This window comes from Passer montanus, unplaced genomic scaffold, assembly GCF_014805655.1.
Source record: "Passer montanus isolate IOZ18808 unplaced genomic scaffold, ASM1480565v1 scaffold9, whole genome shotgun sequence".
Taxonomy (NCBI): Eukaryota; Metazoa; Chordata; class Aves; order Passeriformes; family Passeridae; genus Passer; species Passer montanus.
The window spans coordinates 8,515,769-8,539,624 of NW_024374367.1; the positions used below are offsets into that span (position 1 = coordinate 8,515,769).

The 23,856-nt window shown below is 38.1% G+C and overlaps 1 protein-coding gene across 1 annotated transcript in view; it reads left to right on the forward strand.

Annotated features, from left to right (window-relative positions):
- PRKAR2A (protein kinase cAMP-dependent type II regulatory subunit alpha) overlaps positions 1 to 23,856 on the forward strand; it is a 60,657-nt gene that overhangs the window by 12,444 nt on the left and 24,357 nt on the right. The window contains exon 2 of the mRNA XM_039733911.1: positions 11,900 to 11,935. Within this exon, the coding sequence (XP_039589845.1) occupies positions 11,900 to 11,935 (36 nt within the window). The remainder of the gene's footprint in view (positions 1 to 11,899; positions 11,936 to 23,856) is intronic.

The window sequence follows — 23,856 nt, forward strand, 5'->3', positions numbered from 1 at the left end:
TCAGATGACAGCACAACCTATTGCAGTTTTGTCTTATGTAAAAACACAGTATGTTTCATCATTCAAATGTCAGCAGGAATTGGTAATGAAATACCAATACTTCATTGCTAATGAAGTGACCCAGGCAAAGAGCTGTGGACTTTTATGTGCCTATTTTACCTGTAGGATGCTATTCTTAAATTTTACCTAGATGCCTATAATTAATCAGTTCTGAACTCTGGTTGACCTGGCAGATACAACATGCCTGCTGAGTGTAGAACACAGCAGGCTCTCTCCATGCTGCTGGTTGTTTCTGCTGAGCTTCAAATCTCCTCTTCCATATTTTTCTTATAAATTGCTCTTTTGTAAAAGTAGTTCAGTTGTATCATACATCACATGAGATACACCTGACTGTGAGAGTGACTCCAGCCTGCTTTGTCTGAGACTAAACAGCTCAGAGGTGAAAGGAAAAGCTCCTTAGGCTGCATCTCATCCGTAACTGCCCATGGTAATTTTTCTTTTCTGTCGTATTCCAAACTTAAGCAGACCAGCTGCACATCACTGATGGAGCCCAACCCTTTTTTTCCTTGGCATTGACACAGATTGGAAGTGCTGTTACAATCAGTGGTCAACGATAGGTTTGTTTGCTCTCAGGCTGGGACTGAAACCCAGCTCTGCCTTCTCAGTTTCTATACCTTTCTACCCTTCCATCAAATGGTGGCAGATCTGCAAGTGCAGGTTTGAGACTGAGTGTGTATGCATGCCCTGAACACAAACAATTGTGTCTTCCCCTCCTGTGTCACTCCCTTGTCTGTGTTGGGAGCTGCTCTGAAGCTGAGAGGATCCAGTAATCCAATTAGTCTGTCAGAGGAGGGCACTGGATCCTGATGACTCTGTTCTGATGTTGCCTCTACTTACGTAATTATTTTTGTGGTGGCATCACTGTGTACCTTAATGGCTTGTGGTCTTGAATTTTGGCTTTGTGTTTGTTACAGTACAGTGGCAAAGGTGATGGAATATAAATTCCCCAAGGAAATGTGCATTTCATTAAAAGTGTTGCCATTTTTAGAGTTCCTTTGTCATTCTTACATACTGATAGACTGAAATTTCTTGCAATGTATCTGAGATCAGTTTGTCAGTGTAAGAACCAGTTGCTTGTATTGGGCAGAGCTCTGGTTTGTGTGTATATACCTGCACACACACACACGCAATTCTCTCTCTGTAGATTACTGCTCGCTGCCCCATTTGTCAGAAACTTGGAGCAGAGTAGAAGCAGAAAATATGCAGGTGACTGGGAAAATGTAATTTTGTGTTACCATGGTTTGGCAAGAATTTGAAGCAAATGATAATGCTGTTGACTCAGGGTTGGGTGGTTTTTTTTTAATTCCAAGAAAAGGTAACTATATTGTTCATTCTCGAATAATTAGTCTGACATTGTAGGAGAGTATTTTAATTCACTGAGTGCACCTGTTATTTGAATTTTTATTCAGGTGCTCTTATGTCCTTAGCAATGCTTGAGTTTTAGATTTTTATAAATGCTTTGAGCTTTCTTACACCATTTTGGTTGCACCAAAGTTCAGTTGTCATTGTCCCCTTTTGTGTACAAATTAAATTTGCTTAAGTTATCTATCATAGTGAAAGATGTGAGTGCTCAGTTGTATCAATTTGTTGTTTCTCTTTGAAAATTATGGCTGAATATGAACCATATTTTGCTTATAAGTAGTTTAGGGTGCTAGTAAATTATATTAGTTATGGATATGATAGTCAATATTTGATTTCTCAAGATAGCTTTTATATCCTGATACTGCAATATTTAAAGACACTATCAGTCTCAGTAGGACTTTATGCTGAGCCTGCCAAGCAGCTGCCAAGTGCAGATAGCCAACATTTACATTCTGTGTTGTGTGATGGTAGCTGTGACATGATTCCAATTAAAAGCTTGGTCTGCACACTGCAGATGTCTTCTGAATATTAATGTGCACTACAGACACAGCAGATGGAATCTCTTTAAAATACAATACTAAGGTTGTGTTTCTGGTGAAAACTAATAGGCAGTCAAAAATTTTATTTTTATTATCTTTTTCTTGCTAATCCACAAGAATATCTGTGCATCATTATCGTATTTCATTACATATAGGAGGAAATCAACTCTTCATTATGCATTCAAATAAAAATGCAGCATTATGCCATATTGAAGTTTTCTCAAATGCCAGATGTACCTAGAAAAATATTGGGTATACATGCAACATTTACTGTGCCTTAAAATATCCTTCTGCCTAGTGGACAGATTATAGTTGAAATATAGGATGTCTGTGAGTTATGTGAGAAGTCGCTCATTGGAAAAGGCTTTGTAAAAGTGTATATACAGGTGTATGTGTATTTAACTGGGATTTGGAGGTGTATCAGGAAAAGTCCATCCTGCACAGGTAGGGTATAACAAAACTGGGGAATGTAAGAATGACAAGAACATCAGTGGTGCACTGTGAGCCCAAAGATCAGTGTCAGGAGAGAGCAGCAATCCAGCTGGGAAAGTGTGTGTTGGTTGCTGAAGTATTTATCATGCTTCTGTGGCAGTGCATGAGACACAAAGTAAAGCCTTGGTTGTAGGAATACGTCAAAGGCCTTAAAAGCAAACAGGGTAAGTTTGATATGGAAACTGAAAGTGGAAGAGTTTCTGTGGGAGTGGGAATTGTAACTCTCCTCTTTGCAGCTGCATTTGTCTCCTCTGGGGCAGAATGGAGGTGTGTGAGGGGAGGGTGCAGGGGGAGCAGGTTGTAGAACAGGCAGTGACTGGAGGTGTGAAATACTTGCAGCCAGTGCACTGCTTCACTTGTGCCATCACCATAGCTGTCACATGCTTGTCTTCCACTCTTTTCAGACTTAATTTTACAGCTGCTTATACCTGAGGCTGTATAAACACTAAAGCCAGTGCCAGTGATAGCATTTTCCACTTCCTATCCCTATTACCTTAGGAAGATTTCCTCCCAGATCTGCATTTGGGTTATATTTGTCTATTATAGTTATATTGCCTGGTTTTTTGCAGCATCCTTCTTTCTCTAAGTTATTGGCCAGACTGCTAAGAAAAACAGATCTGCATTTGGGTTATATTTGTCTATTATAGTTATATTGCCTGGCTAATACTTCTCTCTAAGTTACTGACCAGACTGCTAAGAAAAGGTTCCTGGCTTCATTGATGGTATTTATTTGATACATGCCTACTTTCAGAGAAGTTGGCTCTGTGCTATTCCTGAGGATAATATTATTTTGGTTAGAGTGTTTTTAAAATCTAGACCACATTGGGACTGAGAACAGAGTTTTGCACGAGGTTTGGGAGAGGACAGCTCTGTCAGGGTGAGACAGAGCTGTCTGGTCCTCGCTGGAGCTGGGTGTGATGGTGGTGTCCCATCACTGATGATGTGGGGACCATCTCAAGTAGGGAGGAGATTTGGAATTGCCTGGTGAGTCCAGCCTCCTGTTGTGAGAGGCCTCCAGTGGGTTGTTGCTCTTATTAGTTTTTACAATGATGACTGCATTCAGATATTCAGAGTAATGGTGGGACTTTTAATTAGGCTTCTGAAAATGGAAAACCAGGTCCTCTTGAGTGATTCCAGTGGCAGATCAGGATTGACCGTTATCTTTGGAGCTGACTGTCTATTATCTTTGGACAATGACTTATCCACCTTAGACTTGTACTTAGCAGTGGCTCTATGCTGTGACAGAATGCAAATTTAGTAATAGTAAAATGTATAAAAAATTGACTCATGTTTATTGTGGTGTTTTTGGTTTTTTGGTTTGTTTTTTTTTTTGCTTGTTCACAGAGCTTACTCAGATTGCATTCACCTGTATACAGTTCGTTATTTTCTAGAAAGAGATTTATGCAAGAGGCGCAGTTGGAAATAATAAAAATAGACTGATGTGCTAGATATAGTTAAATGACGTTTTTTTATGACTCATTTAGGAATTATCTCCAGGACTTCCAAGTATGTTAGGTGGAACTCAGCTTTCCAAATAACCCGAGAGAGGTTTAAGTTTTCTTAGTTTGTAACATAGAACAACGATTGCACCTTACAACTAGGCACAGGATAAAAAATGGACCAAAAACCTTTGGGGTTTGATGTTTCAAAAGGTATGAGGATGTGGAGTTAAGCCTTACAAATCAAAACCATAGTAAAAAACCGATTGAAATACAGAAAGTGTTGCTTTAAAAGAACTGTGTTTGTCAGAGTCGAATGTTGCTTTAAACAGCAGTTCTGAAATTTCTAATGAAAAGATTTCAGACAAAATTTGTATTCATGATGCTTCAGAAATCCTAAGTACCCTGAGGTATTAATCCTCCTGCCTCATCCATCTCTGATCTCTGGTGGATCAGGACACTGGTAAATAAAGAGGTGAGGTTTGAAAGCAGAACTGGTAGAATAGGAAGGATTAGTCGTGAGCCTTGGAAAAGGAGGAGGCTTTCTCTTCTCTGCCGCTGCATCTGGTCATGGAGGTGATTTCCAAGTGTTTCTTACTGATTGGGAAATGCCCTGTGGTTCCCTAGATAGGATGCCAATATCTTTTTCTGTATGAAGCATTTATTTCAAGGAAACTTGCAGTTACTTATTCTTGATGTGATGTTTCTGTTTCTCCACAGTCTCATTCTCATCTTTGACCCTTTCTGGCTTTTCCATTGTCTCACAATCCCAGTGAAAGTCACATTCAAATACGTTTAGGATCTTTTCTTTTTATCATCTACTTAAAGTTTGGTTTGTAAGCTTAACTTTTCTGGTATTACTAATGTGGCTCCTTAGCTTCCCTCTCTCTGAAATGCCTTCTTCTCTAAGCCTACTCCTAAAGCCTGAGCAAATTTCCATTTTTCACTTGCTTTGTTGTACCTTCCAGTGTCTTGCCTCTTCTGACAATGCTTTGAAGATTTGTCAGCTGCTTCTTGACTTTCCTGGTTTTTTGCAGCATCCTTCTTTCTCTGTGCAGTGCGTAGATTTGTCTTTCTAATACTTGAAAACATTCCCAAGTCTTTCATTTCAGTCCCTGACAATCTCTGTTGTAGTATCAGCATATGGTTATATCTTTAATCACTGTGAAATGTGTCCTTTTAGCTGAGATTGTACCTCAGCACAGGGAGTTTTTCTAATTTCATGTCTGTAAAGCAAGTGCATGCCTTGTTGCTATCTCTTTGATCTTCATAATACAGATTACACTCATAAAAAAATCAGCACCAAAAAAAAAAGTGCTGTGTTTGGCTTGATCTGAGACTTGTCAGCAAGAAATAGGAGAGGGCTGTGTGGGTCATGCCATTGCAATGTCAGATAATGTGGAGTGCTGCTTGATAGGTGTTTGTTCTCCTGTGCTCAGGCTTCAGTCAGGCTGTACAAGCTCCTGAATTCTGGGAGCAGGCTTATGGTCCTTTTTTTGTGAGAATGAATTTCTGCTGAGAAATGTAATGAACGTAGTAGTACCATGCATGACTGCTCAGGTTCAGTTGTGGAAAGGGAATGTTGAAATAGTGATACATTGGAAAAAAGGATCTTTGATTTAAAAACAAACCACACTCTGAAGGCAAGAAGTGCCATCATAACCAGAGACTTACCCAAATTCCTTTCAGTCAGTCAAGCAATGATTTCTTTATTGAATTGATCAGCCTTTTAAAGTCTGTCCATTCCAGAGTGCATATTCATTTTTCTACTGTACTTGAAAACCAAAAAAAGAGCCAACTCAAAATAGCACAACAGTTTTAACTTGATAAACATCTTTCTTTCACTGACATAAATGCTTTGCTTGTTGACTCAACTTTTCCCTTCAGAAGTTACTACATTCTTTCTATCAGAGGAATTCTAAAAAACTTGGAAAGCAAGGGTCAGAGACTCTTCTAAAATGAGGCTTTCAGACAGTGTTTCTCCATTTTGTCAGTAATTTTCAAATACAAATTAAAAGAAAATCAATTAAATTGGAGACCAGGATGTGTTGTGACTTGATTTTTGTTTTGTTCTCTTGCTGTTGATGACAGCTGTTTTTCAATACTGAGAAATAACAAGGTGTCTGTGTCTCTGTTATTTTACAGCAGCAGACAGGAAAGCAATGATTAATAACAATGTAATTTTAAAAATTGTTTTCCAGCTTAATAGATTAAGTCTCTTACAGAAAAGCAAAGCCTGTGTGTATCCAATTGTGGATCATGTTTTCCGCTTTGTAATTTTTTAACGTTCTGTGTTCTTTTTATTTTTTTATGTTCTAGGCTCCTCACTTCTTCCCTAGTGTTCCCTGACCTTTTGTCTTCCTCCACATGTCTGGCATGCTTCAGCTGACACCATCAGGGTCTCTCCTGCCTGTCTAACCGGGTTCTGAGTTTCCATCCTCCTCTGTGGGGGTGGGTAGGCAGAGGAATAGAAGGAAAAATAAAAGGGTGTCTGCAAAACTCTGATCTGTTTCTGTCTGTTCTGCTATTCTGAGAGAAGCCTTGAGGAGAGCTCCTGGGTTCCAGAGCTGCATCTGAAAATATCTGAGTAGTTTGTAGCCCTACCCGTGGTCCCCACCTTATAAAGCAGGGGTGTGGAAGGGGCAAGTGAGAATTTGCCACTATCCAGCAAGGACATCCTGAAGGAAATCATGGATATGCAACTATTATATTGGTAACAGTCACAGGGAACTCTGTTTTTTTACTTACCTGTTGAAAGAAAAGGTTCAGATTGGTATTTGTTCAAGTACAGTTGCGTATCTGATGATGAAAGTTCTTTCTACTCTAGTATTACTTTTTAATTGCCAGGAATCCTAAAAAAGCTGGTACTTGAACCGATGAGTTTTCTCAGAGTTGTGATGGTTCCTATTTATGTAAGTCCATTAACATCTTGGTGTGTAGAAAAACAGTTTGACAGCTGTAGTCTGGCACTTCCTTATCGTAACTTGATACAACATTCCAGAGAGACAGTCACGCCTCAGATTTATACTCCACTCTGCTTCTGGTATTTCAGCTTTAATGGTTTGTGGTGTCAACTCATGTGTTGTTTGGATAAACTTAATTGACTTGTTAAATTAGAAACGTTTACATTCTGATTCTCTTTTTGTCTCTCTTCACACAGGATAATTTTGTGCCATGTTTCCAGTGGGAAAGTACTTTGTCAGTCACTGATTTGTGCCTCTTGGTTGTAATAAAGGGGCTATTTTGTGCTTATGCTCTTTGAACTCTGAGTACTATATTACGTTTATGCCACCTACTATGAGCTTTGTTCTATCTTTCATCAGGAAACCTTCAAAAATTGTTTATTAGATTACACAGAAGATCTGTATTAAATATTTGTGTGCACAATAGTTTAACTTAGTATGCTGCTATAGATCATATTCAGAATCACAAACAGTGTGATTTTTTTTTGCCCTAGTTGAAATTAGGAAATGTTCACAGATCACAGTGAAAAGCAAAGTGCTTGTGGAGAAAGAGGAGTAAGTTTTCAAGGTACATCCAGTACAGAGCAGTAACACCTTGTACTCTGCTGCCATGCCTGGAATGCCAGTCCTTTGTTTGCCCCTGAATTTTTTTTTTCCTGTGACCCTGAATTGATCTTTTGAATTTTGTCTTTTTCTATAAAAAATTACATAAGGATGTGTAGTAAGTGGGTAGCAGTAGCTGGGAGAATGATGGTTGTGCTTCTGTTCGTTTCAGGCTTGTGAGTAGTGTAGAGAAGCAGCTTTCCCTGTTATGGTAGTAGTGTACATCTGAAAAAGCCTGATGGGTTTTTTTTTACCAGTCACTTTCAAAGTCAAAGACAGAGAAGGGAGCCCACGCACTGCAGGAAAAGTGTGCTTTTAGGTCTGGTTGTAAAGAGTGGTTTTACTGTCACTTGCTTGCCTTAAATACTGTAATTGTTGGTTTGGTTTAAAAACAGTAAAAAGAGTAATATCTGTGTCCATTTTTCACCTGTGGGACTGTTTTATACCTGCTTATAACCATAGTCAGAACTCTTGTAAGTTAAACATTGTGAGCCACAATTGAGCATCAGATATTTCAAAGTAAATCTCAGTGCCAAAGCAAACTGAAGGTTATTGGAGAAATTCCTGTTTTGTTACTTATGGAAGGTATTTTAAAAAAAAATTAAAAATCCCTAATTTTTCAAGTGATAAAACCCAATGAAATGGAGCCAGTAGCATGTGGCAGCATAGTTAGTATTAGCCACTAACTGTGTGGCACTGTTGCTGTTTGATGTAAAGTACATGTTTGAATTTAAGTTCTGGAATGTACAGTATTGATCTATTTATGCAATTTATTAAAATATTTTTATTAAATCAATGTAGTGACATACCTTTACTTTGAAGAAGAAAAGTTTTTCAGTCTGAAGCAGCCTGTTAAGTGTTCCTGTCCAGTGCTTGCCTCAGTCTGTGCCTCATCACAGCAGGGAGAACACGTTCATGTTCAGCAGACATTCCTGATTTTTCTTGAACAGTGGAGTAGGATCATTGTCCTGAGTCAGTTCTGGCAGAACTGTGGAATGCACAGCTTGATCTGCCTTTCCACTGCCAGAATCGCTTGCCTTTGGCTGCCAGGGAGGAAATTGGGCCGTTTTGCTCTCTTCTGGTACAATGGTTTAATTTACCTCAGTTTTTGTTGTGTTTACCCAATTACTGTGTCTTGGTTCCCATGAGCCAAGTAAAAGCAGGAGCTGTGCCAAAGGTATGAGACATTTTGAACTCAAATATTGCTGCACCTGAGGTTTAGCCATAATGGGGAGTTTACAATGCAATCATCTTACAACAAAATCTTTTAATCTCATTATAGTTTTTGCAATTAAAGTATAATAACATTCATATCATTACCAGAGACATGGGCCATTGTTCAAACTGAACATGGCCCATGGCTGTGCAGCAGGGGGGAGTTCTAACTGGAGATTAAAAAAAAATAAATTATTTCTTCTTTCAAAGCAGCGGTTTAATCTTGTTTCTGTAGATCCCAGATCTCTGAGTGGTACCAGCTCTGGTGCTGGATTCACTGGATTCTTGTCACAGTGTAGGCAGGGTTGTGCTCTGAGGGCTCCTATGAGTTTGTTATTGTGTGTGCATCACCATTGTTTTCAATTAGGTGCCCTTTGGTGCTCAGCCTAGGAGGTAGGCTGTGTTAACAGCAAATGTATTATTCCCTTCCAGCCCATCTGATTTTTTGGAATCTGTCCACAGCCCACTGTAGGTGTATGTGGGACCTTCAGCAGCTGTTTCTCTTAGCAGTGCTCAATTCCAGGCTTTTCCTTCGTGTACTTCTGATGGCAAAACACAAGGGTGCCACAGGAGTGGCAGTATGACTGTGCAATACTGAAAATAGTCATGAGCAAAGAGAGCTTTTCATTGGAAAGCCAGAAGGGAAAAAACTCCACTAATCTTCTCTACTAGGAAATGTCAGATTTTTATCTCTTTAGCATAAAAATAGTCATCTGACAACACATAAAAGTGAATTTTATACATGTTAGAACTGTCAGTGGTGTAAGAGATGCAAACTATCATTTTAATCTTAAAAGCTTTGTGGAGGCAGAATAATAGTCTCTTAACTGCCCTTAAAAGGTTATATGTTTTTCTCATTTTTAACACTGGAAAACTTGATGCAGTTTTGATGACACTGAACCCTGCTATGGGATAAAATAATCAAGATTCTAAAAGAAGCCATTGTTATTGGATTTCTTCAGTGTTACCCAAAGTACCCCGGGATGTTCTGAAATATATTAATTCTGTTCAAAGACGTGAAAATGTTTTTCTTAAATATGAGCAAGAAATGGATGTAGAAGTCATAAGGTGGAGAAGAAATTCTGTACCTGCAAGATAGAACCTGAAATAATGTATTTACTCACTAATGGTGTTGATTAAAAGTATCTGAATCTGTACAAGAGACTGGTTAAACATTTACTGAAAACTCTGATGACCTTGGTGAGGTGCTTGTACAGCAAACATATAAAATTACGTTTTGAATTTAGTATTTTCTTTTGTAATAAATGACTTTGTAGTGGGAACTGAACTGATTTGTTTTGGTCCTCTCATTCTTCAAAACGTTAGAGAACTGATTGGTATTTGACTGGGTGTCTGGACAAAAGTAGTGAATTTTCCTGTTTCTTCAGGTCCAAATTGGCCAATTTTGAGTAGTTCCTCAGTTAGATGTGAGTGTACTGTTGCTGAGCAAATTACTGTCCAGAGCAGTTTTGTGTTACCACCAAAAGTTAAGAACGGGGCAAAATGTATGAATGCTTTCAGATCAGGAACTGGCACGAGTTTGTTTCACAAACCTGCATGGATCTGTATTCCCAGTGCCTGTTTCCCCTAAAGTGGGGTTAATTTCTCCCATCCATGGTGTCTTTTGGCAAGTGAGATAAATCCTGCCCTTATTTGCAGGAAGGGTTCCTGCTGTTGTAAATTGCTTAAAGGTTTGATGAGAAAGTTACTTGAATTCTCAGGTTTGTTATTCAGTGTTTTTGAACCTCTTCAAGCTTGATACATTAAACACTGTGTCAGTGTTATTTTTATAAGGATGGTGTCATATTGTAGAAGCTTAGATCTAAATTGTAAAATTCATAATAATCTTGCTTTTAATCCTGAGCTTCTTTTGAGGCTGAGCATTGTCTCCTGTTAATAGATTTAGCTGAAAGCTATGGAATTAGCCTGGTTATTCCTTTCCCTTCCAACCTCTTCTGATTTCCTTTATTTTTTAAAAAATACACAATAATAATTTTGATCTCCTTTTTGTGGTATTATTCGCGATTCTGTGTTTTCATGTAGTGTCAGAGTGGTTGTAAGTGCTCCGAAGAAGCTGAGCTCTTCTGTCTGCTAAGTAATACTTTTTCTCTGTATTCTGGTGGTGCTGAGAATCTCAAAAGTTTCTTCAAAAGTTTCTCTCTCTTCAAAAGTTTCTCTTTCTTCAAAAGAAATGATGGGGTCATTAAGATTTTCATGCTGGGTGTTTAATAAATCTGGGTCTGTGATGCATGTGTTTTGATGGGGTGTAAATGCTCCTCTAATTCTTAAATATTGAAAGAATGGAATAGAAAAGTTACAGGTTGTATCAGGAAAAATAGAATTACCTGTTGAAGGGAGGAAAAGTGGGAAAACATGAAACAGTTGGAATAAAATGTTGTTGGTTGTTAGAGGTGAAGGAGAACAGAGTGCTTTGGTTTTGTTCTGGGTGAAACTTTACAGGCTGATTTTTTTGTTTTGTTTTGTGACTGAAGCAACTCTCAGAGGTGGTGCCTTGGTTACTGTAAAAGGGGGAAAGGTAATGTCAAAATGCATGTGCATAGTGGAACTTGGGCAGTTCATCCCAGCCCAAGTGCCCTGGATAGCTTTGCACGAGCACGGAAGCGATGGATGCTGCAGCTGAGCCTTTTCCAGTTCCAGTGAGGCAGCCTTGGGTGGCTGCAGTGGCCGTGGCACGGGCGCAGCCCAGCCTGTGCTCTGTGGGCACAGAATGGCTTGGCCAGGAGTTCTTTGGCTTTTGATCCACGTTAGGGAGGTACAGCTGACCTAAAGGGCTGCAATGCCTGGCAGTAATACCAAGTAAATGAGGCTGCTAACTGATGGTAGGTTAGGACTGGATAATCCGGGTAGAGATATGTTTTTTCAGAATTAGGTAAAAAAAACCAAACAAATCCCAAAACTACTTACCATTCATCTTAGCCTGTAATGGCCTTCAAGAATATGAAGTTTAATTTTGAATAAAAACTTATTGGCTGGCAAGTAAATGGATGAAAGCTTTATACTGAATGATTTTTAAGAGAGATTTGTATGGGGTTTGTGTACTAAAAGTATATAATTATTCAATTAATTCATTATACTTTGTATTTTTAAGAGAGATTTGTATGGGGTTTGTGTACTAAAAGTATATAATGATTATTCAATTAATTCATTATACTTTGGAATAATAAATGCAAATGTGTAATTTTGATTTATTTTTCTTTTTTTCCAGCTCCAGTTGTTAACCGATACAACAGAAGAGTATCAGGTATGGTTGGTTTCTTCTTAAGAGTTTAAACTATCTGAAATAGTTTTGAAATGTGTATCTGGCTAAAGGAAATATATTAAAAATTAGCTTTCTCTTATTGCCTTATGTCTCATAATTCTTGCATTATTTTTTTTGAAATAATGAGAATTGTTTCTTAACTCACTGTAGATGCCAATTTAGAGTAGCTAGAAAACAGAAATATGGGGGTGCTCCTTTTTTGTATTATGCAACTGATACTTAAAGTTGTTGAATTAGTGGCTGTTCACTTTTTCTAGAGACACAGATTATACTTATTTGTTTGTTTTCTATCTCAACCAATATGAAATGCTTTGATGAGAAAATGTTATTCCCAAAAAATTCCTTTATAAGTTGATTTTGAAGAGTATCACAGGAACAAAATATTACATGTTGATGAGAAGGTATTGCATTGTTTTTTCATTTGAGGTGCAGTGTGAGTTGCTGTGCATGTGGTACTTTTTTTGTCTTCAAATATTATACTAACATTTAGCCAGTCTAGAAAACTGTAATTCTGATTTAACAATTATCTTTATGAAAATGCCAATGTATTCAATGTTTTCTCTCCAGTTTTGAGTTCAAGTCTACTCAATTTGTAATTGATGTGGATAATCTGACATATTCTTGGGTATGTTAGTTATGGTGGGGTATTGTTGATGATACATTTATTTATATACCACGTATAGATAAGATAAATACAGGTTTATGTGCAAAATGCCCTTATACTCATGCAGGTCATTTGCTTTCCTACTGGTTGCTTGGATGTGATTAAAGATGATTGTTTATGCCACTACAAACAAATAACTGGGTATAATGAGAATTTCATAACTCTTAAAAATTGACAGTGCTGTAGTTTTGAGATTTGATTACATGAGAAATCTAGGCAGGGCAAAATTGTATCTTGGATGGTGGAGCTTGATTCTCTGATAGTAAATATTGGGACTCATATATTGTAGAGTATTCGGAGAGGCCCAAGACACTTTCTCTGCTAATTAAACTAATCCATCCTGGAACCTACTGATGGAGAAAAGTCTTAGAAATGAGGAATGAATACATCTCAGATTTAAATTTAAATAAAGGCTGAGTTTTTCCCAAAGTTAAAAAATTAAGCCATAATCAGAAAGCGTTTGTAATCTTTTTGACTTTGCAGTACTGAAATGCAGAGCCAACACTGCTCACACAGTGCTGAGCTGCTCTTAGTTCAAAAACAGGTTCTGTCATTTAGGGGGTCTAAAGGTTAATGTGAACAACTAAAAAGCAAATGTAAAATTGAATTGCTAAGTTGTGCAATTAGATTAAGGAGGAATTTAGTTGCTTAATAGTGCTTCTGCTTCAGGAAGAGCTAGAAATATTCAGAGTTTACAGTTCATATTAGAATTGTCATGGAGACAAACAATAACAGAGTATGTGTACATTACTACTGCATTTAAATACTTTCCACAATAAAAAAAAAATCAGTTTTCTCTCAGTATACACTGTATAGGTCGTGATCAGTGTGGGATTTGTTAAAATGCAAAGGCGATGCAAACACCATCCATGTGCACACACAGAGGTGCAGTTTTCCTTCTCTTGGCAGGAAAAGCAGAGAAACTGCTGGTTTGGGGTGGGGGGTTGTTTGCTGGGGTGGTTTATTCCACTCCATACCTGCTGCTTCTGTCAAGATCTGCACAGGAATGAGGCTGGGTGCTGAGCTCAGCCCCCTGCCATCACAGACAACCACATTTTACAATCCCTTGCAGAAAATCAGTGACTGATTTGCTGGGTTTGGTGCTCTGAATTTGGTTTGAGTTGTGTTTGATGTGTTAGCTTTTAAGCAAATTTTCATTCTGCAATTTTTGTAAGATAGGTTTTGTCTTAAAAACCAAAAAATAACAGCAAACACCAAACCAGTGTTGCCTTACAGATTACTCAGCATAGTAGCTACATGTTTCTGGATTTAACTAATAAAGTAAAACAGAACAAACCATGGAGAAGAAAAGCTGGCACATAATTCTTCTTTGTAATTGCATTTCGTGGTCTTCTCTTCAGAAGAGCTTTCTGCTAGTCCATGTTGAACCTTGTCAATCCAACCAATATTTCTGTGTTTGCAGTGTGTGTTTGTAAGGGGAGTGAGGAGCAGAGCTCAGCTACTTGCTGCTATCAACATTTACATGCACAACTCATAGATTTATAGAGAATTTAAAAGCTAACATGGGATGTATTTAAGAAAAATTCAAGCAAGAATTGTTCTTTTTAAGTATTTGGCTGCCTAGGGAATTACAGCATAGTCCTTGTTCCCTAGGTCAAAAATAAAAGAAAAATAGGATTTTAATTAGAGGAAAAGTCGATAAAGTGATTGTCTACCTTACATACTGTTTATGGCAGGCTAATAATTGCTCTGGTAAACAGTTCAACTACAGATGTGTTCTTGGAGGCTAACAAGTTGTTATTATGCTCTTACACACAGCAGTTAGTGAATCTCTTTTTAGTTGCTTTATTAATTTTTTAATATTAAACTTGGAGTGTTTTCTACTGGTTGGTTCTGATTAGTTGCCTACAGGTGACAGGATGATCATGATTCCCCGTGTGCACTGTTGAAAATTCTAGAGATACATAAACCCATAGAATAAATCTGTTCTAATGATTACTAAATTTTCATTTAGGTGTTTATTTCTGGTTTTGAAGCACCTAAACTGTTTTGGCAAATACTGCCAATGTGGTAAATATTTATCTGTCATTCTTTAAGACTTACTCAAAATGGACTGTGCAGGAGGGTCATCCTGGAAGGGGGGGATTTATCTAATCATGTTCATGTAATTATTTATAGAAGTGCAGAGTGGCAGTGCTCTCATGAAGAGAAACAGCCTTTTCCACAGAATGCTAGGAGGGAGAAAGAGAAATGAGAGCTTGATGTTCCTCTAGAAGTTAATCTAGTGAATAGCTGGCTTGTGTGTGGCATCTTTGGCCATGTAATGTGTTGAGATCCATGGTGTGCACACAAATGGTCAGCTCTAATTTGTATCTGAGCTTGTGGCTGACTTCATTAAAATAATCCTGTTTCTAAAATCTTAAGCTATTTCAGAGGTAGAGACTAAATTAGGAAAAACCAGCTCACTAAAACCTGCTAGCTGTAGGGTGCCATGGGCTGTGATGCAATTTCAGTGCTAATTACCCAGCAGAGCAGGTTTCCTACTGCTGCTCTGAGTCTGTTTCCTACTTGCAGTTTCCTACTGCAAAGTCTGAGCCTTCTGCCATGGATTCCTGACTGGCTCCCTTTGCTCAGGCTTGGGTGGAATGGCCTGAAACCCTTATAAATTCCTTCCTCCCAAGAACGGGACTGGATTGAAATTCATACTTGTTTCATTACATTCCTCCAAGTATTGGGGGTCCTGATAAAATTAATTATGTTGGTGAATTCATTTTCTGTAATGCTGCAAAGCATGCCAGTGTCTGTCCTTGGCTGGGGACTGACTTACACAGTGCAGGGAGGTGGCAGAAATCAGTGATACCTCCTTTCTCAATTATATCAAAGCTGTTTCAAAACTAGAGGAAGAGAGCATTGCTATTTGTCCCACTATAAGAACTGGTACATAATACTCAGGAGAATTTTGCTCCTGGCAGGATATGAATGAAAAGTTAATTGTGTTTATGGAAGGAAGAGTGTGACGCCCACTAGAGTCTCTCTTGTGCATAGTTCCTCCTCTTTTAGTTTTAGCATATTTCAGAAAAGTCAAGTTTTTCGATAGATTTCTCTATTGCCATTTCTAGACACTTTTGATTCATTCCACAGAACACCCACTCTCCAGCAGACTTGCTGATTTCTCCTTGGGATAGGAAAATCTGACGAAATGACACCCGTACCATACACGTGTCACAAAAATTATTATTTCTACAATTATTTCTGTTTATCTCAGTGACCTGGTATAATATCTCTCCTTTGGAAGTGCCTGTACTCTCTCATGAGCTTCCTTTGGCCTCAGTGGATGAAATTATAGTTTTCACATTCAACTGTAAGCAGAATAATTCACCTATATGATGTAGTGAAGCAATATATAATAGTTGTTTCCTTAATAGTAACATGACTGTCAGGATCCATGCCTGTTTTCATATTAATATAAAAAATAATCAAATGAACATGACTTGCCTCAGTTGGTCCCTTTGGTGGGGCAGCTTTCAGCAGAGACTGAGGGATTCTCTGTGCAATCAGAGAATTGATCTTTCTCAGAAGGATCAAATCTCTGGAGCTGGGTGCTAAACCCAGCTAAGATGGGGTTGCTGAATAAAGGTTTTGTGTGTAGAGGTTAATTTTGTTGAAATGTCACTGAATCCTGTTTTCCTGTGTATAACAAGCTTTAGCATTGTGTGGGACCCTGACAGTTGCCAATTGTCATTGTCCCCAGCAGGTGCTGGGCTCAGAATCAGTACTTTGGATGTTTCTCTTGTCTCTGGCAGTCTGATGTGACACTATGGCATGGTGTTGTGGAGTTTTTTTTATTTGTGTTGGGTTTTTTTGGTTTTGATTTTTTGTTGGTTTTTGTTTGTTTGTTTGTTTTGGTTTTTTATTGTTGTTTTTCTTGGTTGGGTTTTTTTTTAATACTGTGTAAATCAATATTCCCTGACAGTTTCTGTCTTTTTCTTTCCTCATTAATAAGCTTCCATAAGAGGCCTTGACTATTGGCTCTTCCAACTCACTGATTCTTTATTTTGGTGGTGGTGGGGACTCTTTACCTTGAACTCTTCATTAGTCTGGCTCCTGCCAAAGATGAGCAGTCATCTCATAATGTGCATATGTTGCTAAAGTCTGATATTCCTCTGTGTTTTCTAGTGCAATACAGCATTTTCTTCACACCCTGACAAGTTGAGATGTCAGGATATGATAATATTACACGTAGTAAATTCCTTTTAGTAGCTCCTAGTGTTTTAAAATTACAGCTTTAACAAAAATAATTTTCTAATGAAGCGTTTCTGTAAATTATTACCACACAGCATGTTAGTATTTGGTAAAAAATACTGTTTTGGGACCCTATTAAATTAGGACATCTAAATGGTAGCACTGAAGCAAGAGGCAGTGCTTCTCTTGGGGGGTTGTTTTGAGTGTTTTCTCTTGCAGAATACTATCTACTACTTCAGTGATAAAAATCTCAGCACTTGAAATCATCGAGGGAGGAAGACTGAGTGATGACTGACTTTCTCTGTGCTGTTCTGTTTGCTGTGTGTTTATCTGATTATCAGAGGTTGACTTGAAAATCATGATCTGTTTTTTTCTCTTGAAGCTATTTAATTAATTTCTATATTGATTATTCACCACCTTACAACACTTGATAGCATAATAACTTCTGCTGAAAGATTTTCAGGCAGGTGATAAATGATAAGAGACTTCCGACTTCAAAAATCCACATTTTTACAAAAGGCACAGTTTTCTGTATCAACAGCCTGAAGCTTCTGTGGATTTTTGCTGGCCCTAATGATTGCAAAACTGGTATCATAACTACAGTGAAAAGAATTGGTTTTAAAAAATGTTGATATGAGCAAAAGCCAAGCATGTGGGATGACAGATGAAAGTGGTGATAAATTGTGTGGGTGCTCTCATGTAAGAAAGTGTCTGAATCATTATTCGTTTAACAAAAAAAGCTTGTTTTCTCTGTTTGCAATATTGGGACTTATTTAAATATTCCTGGCATGTGATTGATGTTCAGTGAATAATAAAAAGCTTATTTTTGGAAATTAATAGTCATGACTTCACAATTACTTGGATTTCACAGTGTTGTGAACAATTCTGCAGGATTTTTTTTAATGACATAAAGAGAAATACATCACTCTGAGCATCTGTACTTAAATTTTAAATCAGTGCAATACCTGGTCAGAAGAAATCTGATCCAGTCTGCTTAATGCACATAGGTGCTACAGTGGAGTAGAATTAATTAATCCTTCATTTTTAAAATTTATTCTTTCTTAATAATAGTTCATGGCTAGAGTGTTAGATAAAAATTAGAAGTTGTTTGTCCAAAGTCAAATGTTTTAATTGAAATTAGCCCTTAGGAGTTGGGAGCATAAGTTTAGCTATGCACATTTTTAAGCAAGTAATGCAGTATGGATCAATTTTCCAAAAGTATTCAAGTAGCAAAAGGTGCGAGTGATTAACTTACATTAATTGTTTTACATTAAAGATCTTTAAAAAGCCTACATAAATGTTGGTCCATATCTTTGTATACATAAATACTTTAGAAAATATCAGCTTTCATGTGATGGTTGAAAAGAAATTTAATTCTGCCTTTGATAGGCTGGAATTTAATTTTTTTGTGTGATGGAGAATTGGTGTGGCTTGAACTCAAGATGCTTTTTAACACAGGAATTAAAGCCCAAATGAAAATATTTCAACCTGTTTGTTGGTCAAACACACAAATCTCAAAATGCCTGTCACAATACAGGCTAAAAAAGGCAGTTTTGTACTTGGTGCAAAACCTGATGCTATGATGTATCTTTGGAGTGTCCTCAGAGTCAGATGTGATTTGCATTTTTCTTGTGAATATATAAGGCTGCACTTCATCCCTGTTTTAATATAAGGTTCACAAATGTTGTTATGCTCCTGTATTGATTAATACACTCAATCAAGTTCAGGTTGCTGTAACTTCAGCTTAAATGTGAAATACATCAAATGGTCCATCCATGGAGAACATAAAAGTTTAAAGAGACTTGATTTAAATTTGAAAGGGTGTACTTTTAGGAACTTTGCTTGGTAATTTTTAACACCAAAACACTTTGCTGAGTCTGTGTGTAGCCCAAAATAACAGAAAACTTTATAGGAATACTAAAAAATTCACTATAAGATATATAATGGCAATATGAAAGCTCACTACAGGAAATATTAAAGCTATCTAAGGAGCTGCTGTGAGCACTCATTTGTAGGGAGATTTGAGTCTGGGCTTGACTTTGGGAGGACACGTGTGTGGCTACTTGGCTGCCTGAAGCACTTGCCTGATTTGGTGTTTTTTTTCCCATGTCTCCAAAATTTGGAAAAGACCTTAATTTTCTTAAGCTCGCTAATCTTCTCTCATAGAAAAACTGAAAAGTGATCAGAAATAAGGCACACAAATTCCAGCTGATTAATTTCTATCCAGTATTAATCTTTTGTTGGACCACTTCAAGTGTGTATTTCCTGCTGAAACAATTCATTTATTCAGGGAGATACTGAAGTCCAGAGTTGGCTGATCCTGGCAGTGAAGGAGTGAAGGAGTCACACCTTTGCCATGGCTGGTGCTCACCAGGGCTTTGGAATTGCTCTGTAACCACACAGGAATGGGGGGAGCTGCCAGGCTTGTCTTCAAGGGGTCCAACAGTGACTTCCCACATTTCCTGCTTTTCCAGTGTGCCAGGAAAGGAAGCAGCAGTTTCCAAGCACAGGGACTTGGGAGCTTCCACGTCATTCCTCTGCACACAATCCTTTTGTGTCAAGCCATGCTAATTTTTTATTGCTCCTGGTTGCTACAGGTACATAGGTGTTAGTTGTTCTATTCAGGGTGATGTGGTTCTTAATGTATTTGGACATTCTGTAGAAATCTGTGAAAATCATATCATATAATTGATTTCAGAAGTGCCTTTTAACACTTTGGCATGCTTTGGTTCTCTGTCATGACAGATGTCAGAAAGATGTCAGTAATCTTCATTGCTAAATGAAATTTTTAGGCAAAAAGTGCTTTACTGCACTTTTCTCAAGATGATTTAAAAATATTATTTGCCTTATTGCAGGTTTAGCAGTTCATATGGCAGAATTACACGTATAAAACAAAAAAAAAAAGCCTTGGTCTGTAAACTGAAAGAAAGAAAATTTCTTATTTCTATACTAGAAAGCCACTTTTCCTGTTTTACTCCTCAGCTAAATTCTCTTCTCTAGCTACAGTTTGCAGCTAAAAGCCTGTAAGCTACATGCCTTCTTTTGGGGGGAAGGTATTTGAGCCATTTCTTGGAACTTGTGGTGTTCTGATGTAAACTGAATGGAAAGTGAACAGTCTCTGTGCTGTTTTTAACTCCAAATATCACTGTTTCAGGCACATAAGCATTATTGGTGCTGAATTTCTGGTTCTGTCTGCCTTGCTTACGTAGCACATTTGGAAATGTGTTAAGATTTATGTGATGGGCTAAACCAGAATCATTAAAGCAGAAGGCTTTCTTCTACAATTGTGAATCTGTGTGCTCTGAAATAGTAGTAGCATCATGTTTTCCAGGAGACCTTTTTTATGGCTGACTATCTCATCAGTAAGGCTCTCTTAGAAGGCTTGAACAAGGTCAGCAGCATGTTTATCCATTTCACTCTTCTGATTTCTTGACTTGCAAGAATAAACCTTGCTCCTTTGAATTTCCCAGGCTTCACCACATGGAATAATGTGCAACTCCAAAATACCCTTCTTCCATTTTACATTTCTATTTAAATGTAGTAAGGGGAATTGGAAACAGAAGTAGCAAATTGTAAATTACTGTTTTCAGATTGAAAGGGCAGTATTTTGCTTTTGGTAGTTACTGTCAGTGTCAGAGCTGTTTACTCCAATGAGCAGCCACATGCAAAACTTTCTTATTTTTGTTAGTCTTCTACATGGTGGAAGTATTTTTGTTGTTTTAATTTTCATGCAGACTTGCCTCTTACTGCAAGTCCCAGAGCACACCAGTGTCTGATGGGATGCTGGGCTCTCTCCTTGTGAGCTGAGACATGGAAGCCCAAAGTGCAGGAGTCCCAGGAGTGGCTTAGTTTGGAGATGGTTCTGTGAAATCAGGCAGTATTGTCCCTTGGCTCCTCCAGCTCTACAGGAGAGACTTGCAGAGTGTTTATTTTATCACCAGAGTGCTTTCATCATAGGTCCTCTGGAAACTGTAAATTTTAAAATTATCAAAAATTATAGTCTAGGAATTATAGCCTCATGAGTTTGTCATTATTCTCCTGCAGCATGTGGCTTCAGTGAGGTGAGAGAGTGTAACTCTCCAGTGTGTGAGCGTGCAGAGTGGAAGATAAAACATTTGGCCTAATAAAACATTTGGCATAACTCATACATAAGGGCATTAAATAAAAGTTGTGCCTTGATATAATTAAATAGGCAACTATATGAAGCAAATACAATGACAAACAGCTGTTGGTTTAGTTGGAAAAAAAAAAGGCAAATGTCATGTTCATTTGGTTATGCCAGAGAGGTAGGAGAAGTGCTTAGGAGAATTCTGTCTCTAGTCCTACATTGGCACAAGTTTTTCATTTTAATTGCTCCTGAGTAGGAGGAGGATTTAAATAAAGATATACCAGTTGAGGATTGTCTTCTGAAGTTTTGTTGCAGTTCAGTAAGACCCCCAGCAAGTTGCCTCCTAGTATGACAGGAAAGTCTTTTCCAGCCAGATGCCTGGAGCAGAGGGTGCTGTGGAGCCTTTGGTCCAGGGTTTGTGTGGTGCTCTGTCCCTGAGTCACTTGAGCTGGGGGTGGTGTCCAGGCCAGATCCTGCAGGCTGCAGAAGGAGTAAAACAAAACAAAAAACCAGCCCTGAACAAAGCCTCCCTAGGAATCATAATTAAGTAGGAACACATTGTATCTTGTTAAAAGTGCTCTATGCTTGTCTTTAAAATCTAGTTGAAGCAGTATTGTCTGCTTGTAATGCTTTCATTATGTGTGTGTAAAGATATGAATCTAAAAGAGACTGTGATTATTTACTTTCCGTTTATTATTCTGTCTCTTTCATCATGAAAGTTCTCGTTTGCCCCTAGGGAAATGTAATTTTAAATACTTTGCCAAATCTTGCTGTAGTAGAAGAAAAAAAATAATTTAATGGCTATTCTGCTGTAAGGCATTGTCTCAGTTGTTTTACTGTACATATGATGATAAAGCCTTTTAAAGAACCACTTAAATCAGATCTTTATTAATCTGTATGAATGTAATAAGAATATGTGAAAACTGCATTATTCAGAATACATAAAGCAAATGCACTTATGGAAATAGTTGTCAGCCAATTGTCATAATTCTAAAGGGCTTATTATGTTGCCTGTACTTATGCATCTTGGGAGAAAAGGTGTCTGTGCATGTAAAGTTGGATTTCCTGCGAAGAAAAAACCCCATTATCATAAAAGGTGGCATTTATAATTGATTGTGCAGTCTGTTCTGAACTTGTTACTGAAAAGCAGCATGAAGTAGGAGTGTGTGACAATGTCACAAGCCATTGTCGCCGGAAGTGTTGCATTTCTCTTTTGATGGAAAGAGAACAAGCTGGAGAAGTCTGATTTAGATAATGCTTTTGGAAAGTACATAATCATGGTGAGGAAATGGTTATCAGAGATTTCTAAAAGCAAGGTTAGCAAGCACTGTAACAAATCATGCGCTTCTCTTGGTAAAAGTGTTTATCCAACTTTGAACTAGAGTGGGGTCTCTCCAAGCTCTACCTTGGACCTCAGTTTTGCTGCTCTGTCAAAGTAATGTCCACATCAGAGCTGGGCATTTTCAGGTGGACTCTGGGCTGTAAGCAAGGCTTTGTGTAGAGCCAGGTGAACAACCTTTTGTGCAAGTGTGGTTTTCTGCAGAGCTAGGTGAAGCAGTGCAGGATTTTAGGGCCTTTCAGGCTCCATCAGTGTCTCATAGGCAGAGTGATCTGTGCAGCTTCTCAGCCTGAGCAGGCTTTGGAACCAAGTGCGGAGTGTGCCTGACCTGTAATCCTGACTGGACAGAGCTGGTTTGGCACAGCTGTGCTGAGCCTGAGTGCCTCTGTAGTTAATCTGTAACACAGAAGAACTCTGCCTGTGAAGAACCTACTTCATTTATTTTCCTTTTTACATTAAGTGACATTTGAAGCTGTTTCAAGAGATGAAAATCCATTCTTTTCCTTTCCCCCTGAAATGAATCATTTCTAAATATTTCTTCACTGAAAAAAATCTGACACTTGATTTGACATATATGGTCATGCAAGTTGTTCCATATTTGAATATTCTGCTTTGGTATTTGACAAAGGTTTGATGGGGTGGTTTTTGCTTGCGTCCTGATTAATTGTAAATCATGTCTCAATTATGCCTCTATGAGAATGAAGAGTGAAGTCAGGAGGTGGTGCTCTTGTGGGCTGTCCTGCATCTGGAGATTGCCATGTGGCACATAAAGTGAAAGACCAGTCTTTTAAGACCCAAGATCTGAGTTTTGGGCTGATGCAACAACGTTGGTTTTAGCAAAAAATTTACCCTTGATTTCAGTCAGTTCTCACTAGTGAATTGAAGTGTCTGATTTTCTTGAACATATTAACTGTTCTTTGGGTTTCAGTGTTGCTTTTCTTTCCAACTGTCATAAATGTGAAAATGGTTCAGGTGGTGCAAATGGTTGCAGGTTCTGTTTCCCACTTGCTGGATCGAGGTACGAATCTGTCGTCTGCTCTGACATGGTGAGATCTTTCACTTGAGAAACAAAGTGCAATTTCTGAACCAAAAAGTTCTGAGCTAACCAGCAACAGAAGTGAGAGGAAACTTGAAGTTGTTTTCCAAGTGTGGAAAATCACATTTAGCTGTGCCAGCAAAGACCTGTGTGTAAGTGCTGTTCAAGCTTCCTAATTCATCTGACTGCATGGGTTTGAAGTGCAGCTCAGCTGTCACAGGGAATGACAAGCCACTGGCAGTGGTCATCTTTCCAGCTGGCATAGTGCTCCCAGAAGAGTCTGTGCATCTGTCCTTGAGAGACAGATTAAAAAATGCTTGAAGCTTTGACAAACTCAAATGCAAAGAACACTGCCTTAAACATAGTTTAAAATTACTCATCTGAATAAATAACTGGAAAAGTGGTTCTACATGTACTCCTCTGAGTGGATTTTTAGTAATGGGTCTGATAGGATCAATTGGAGGGGATGCATCCTCATCAGTAAAGAAGAGTGAATAGGATTTCACTCTGCAGGTGGGATCGAAAATTGAAAAGAGAGTATGACAGGGTATCT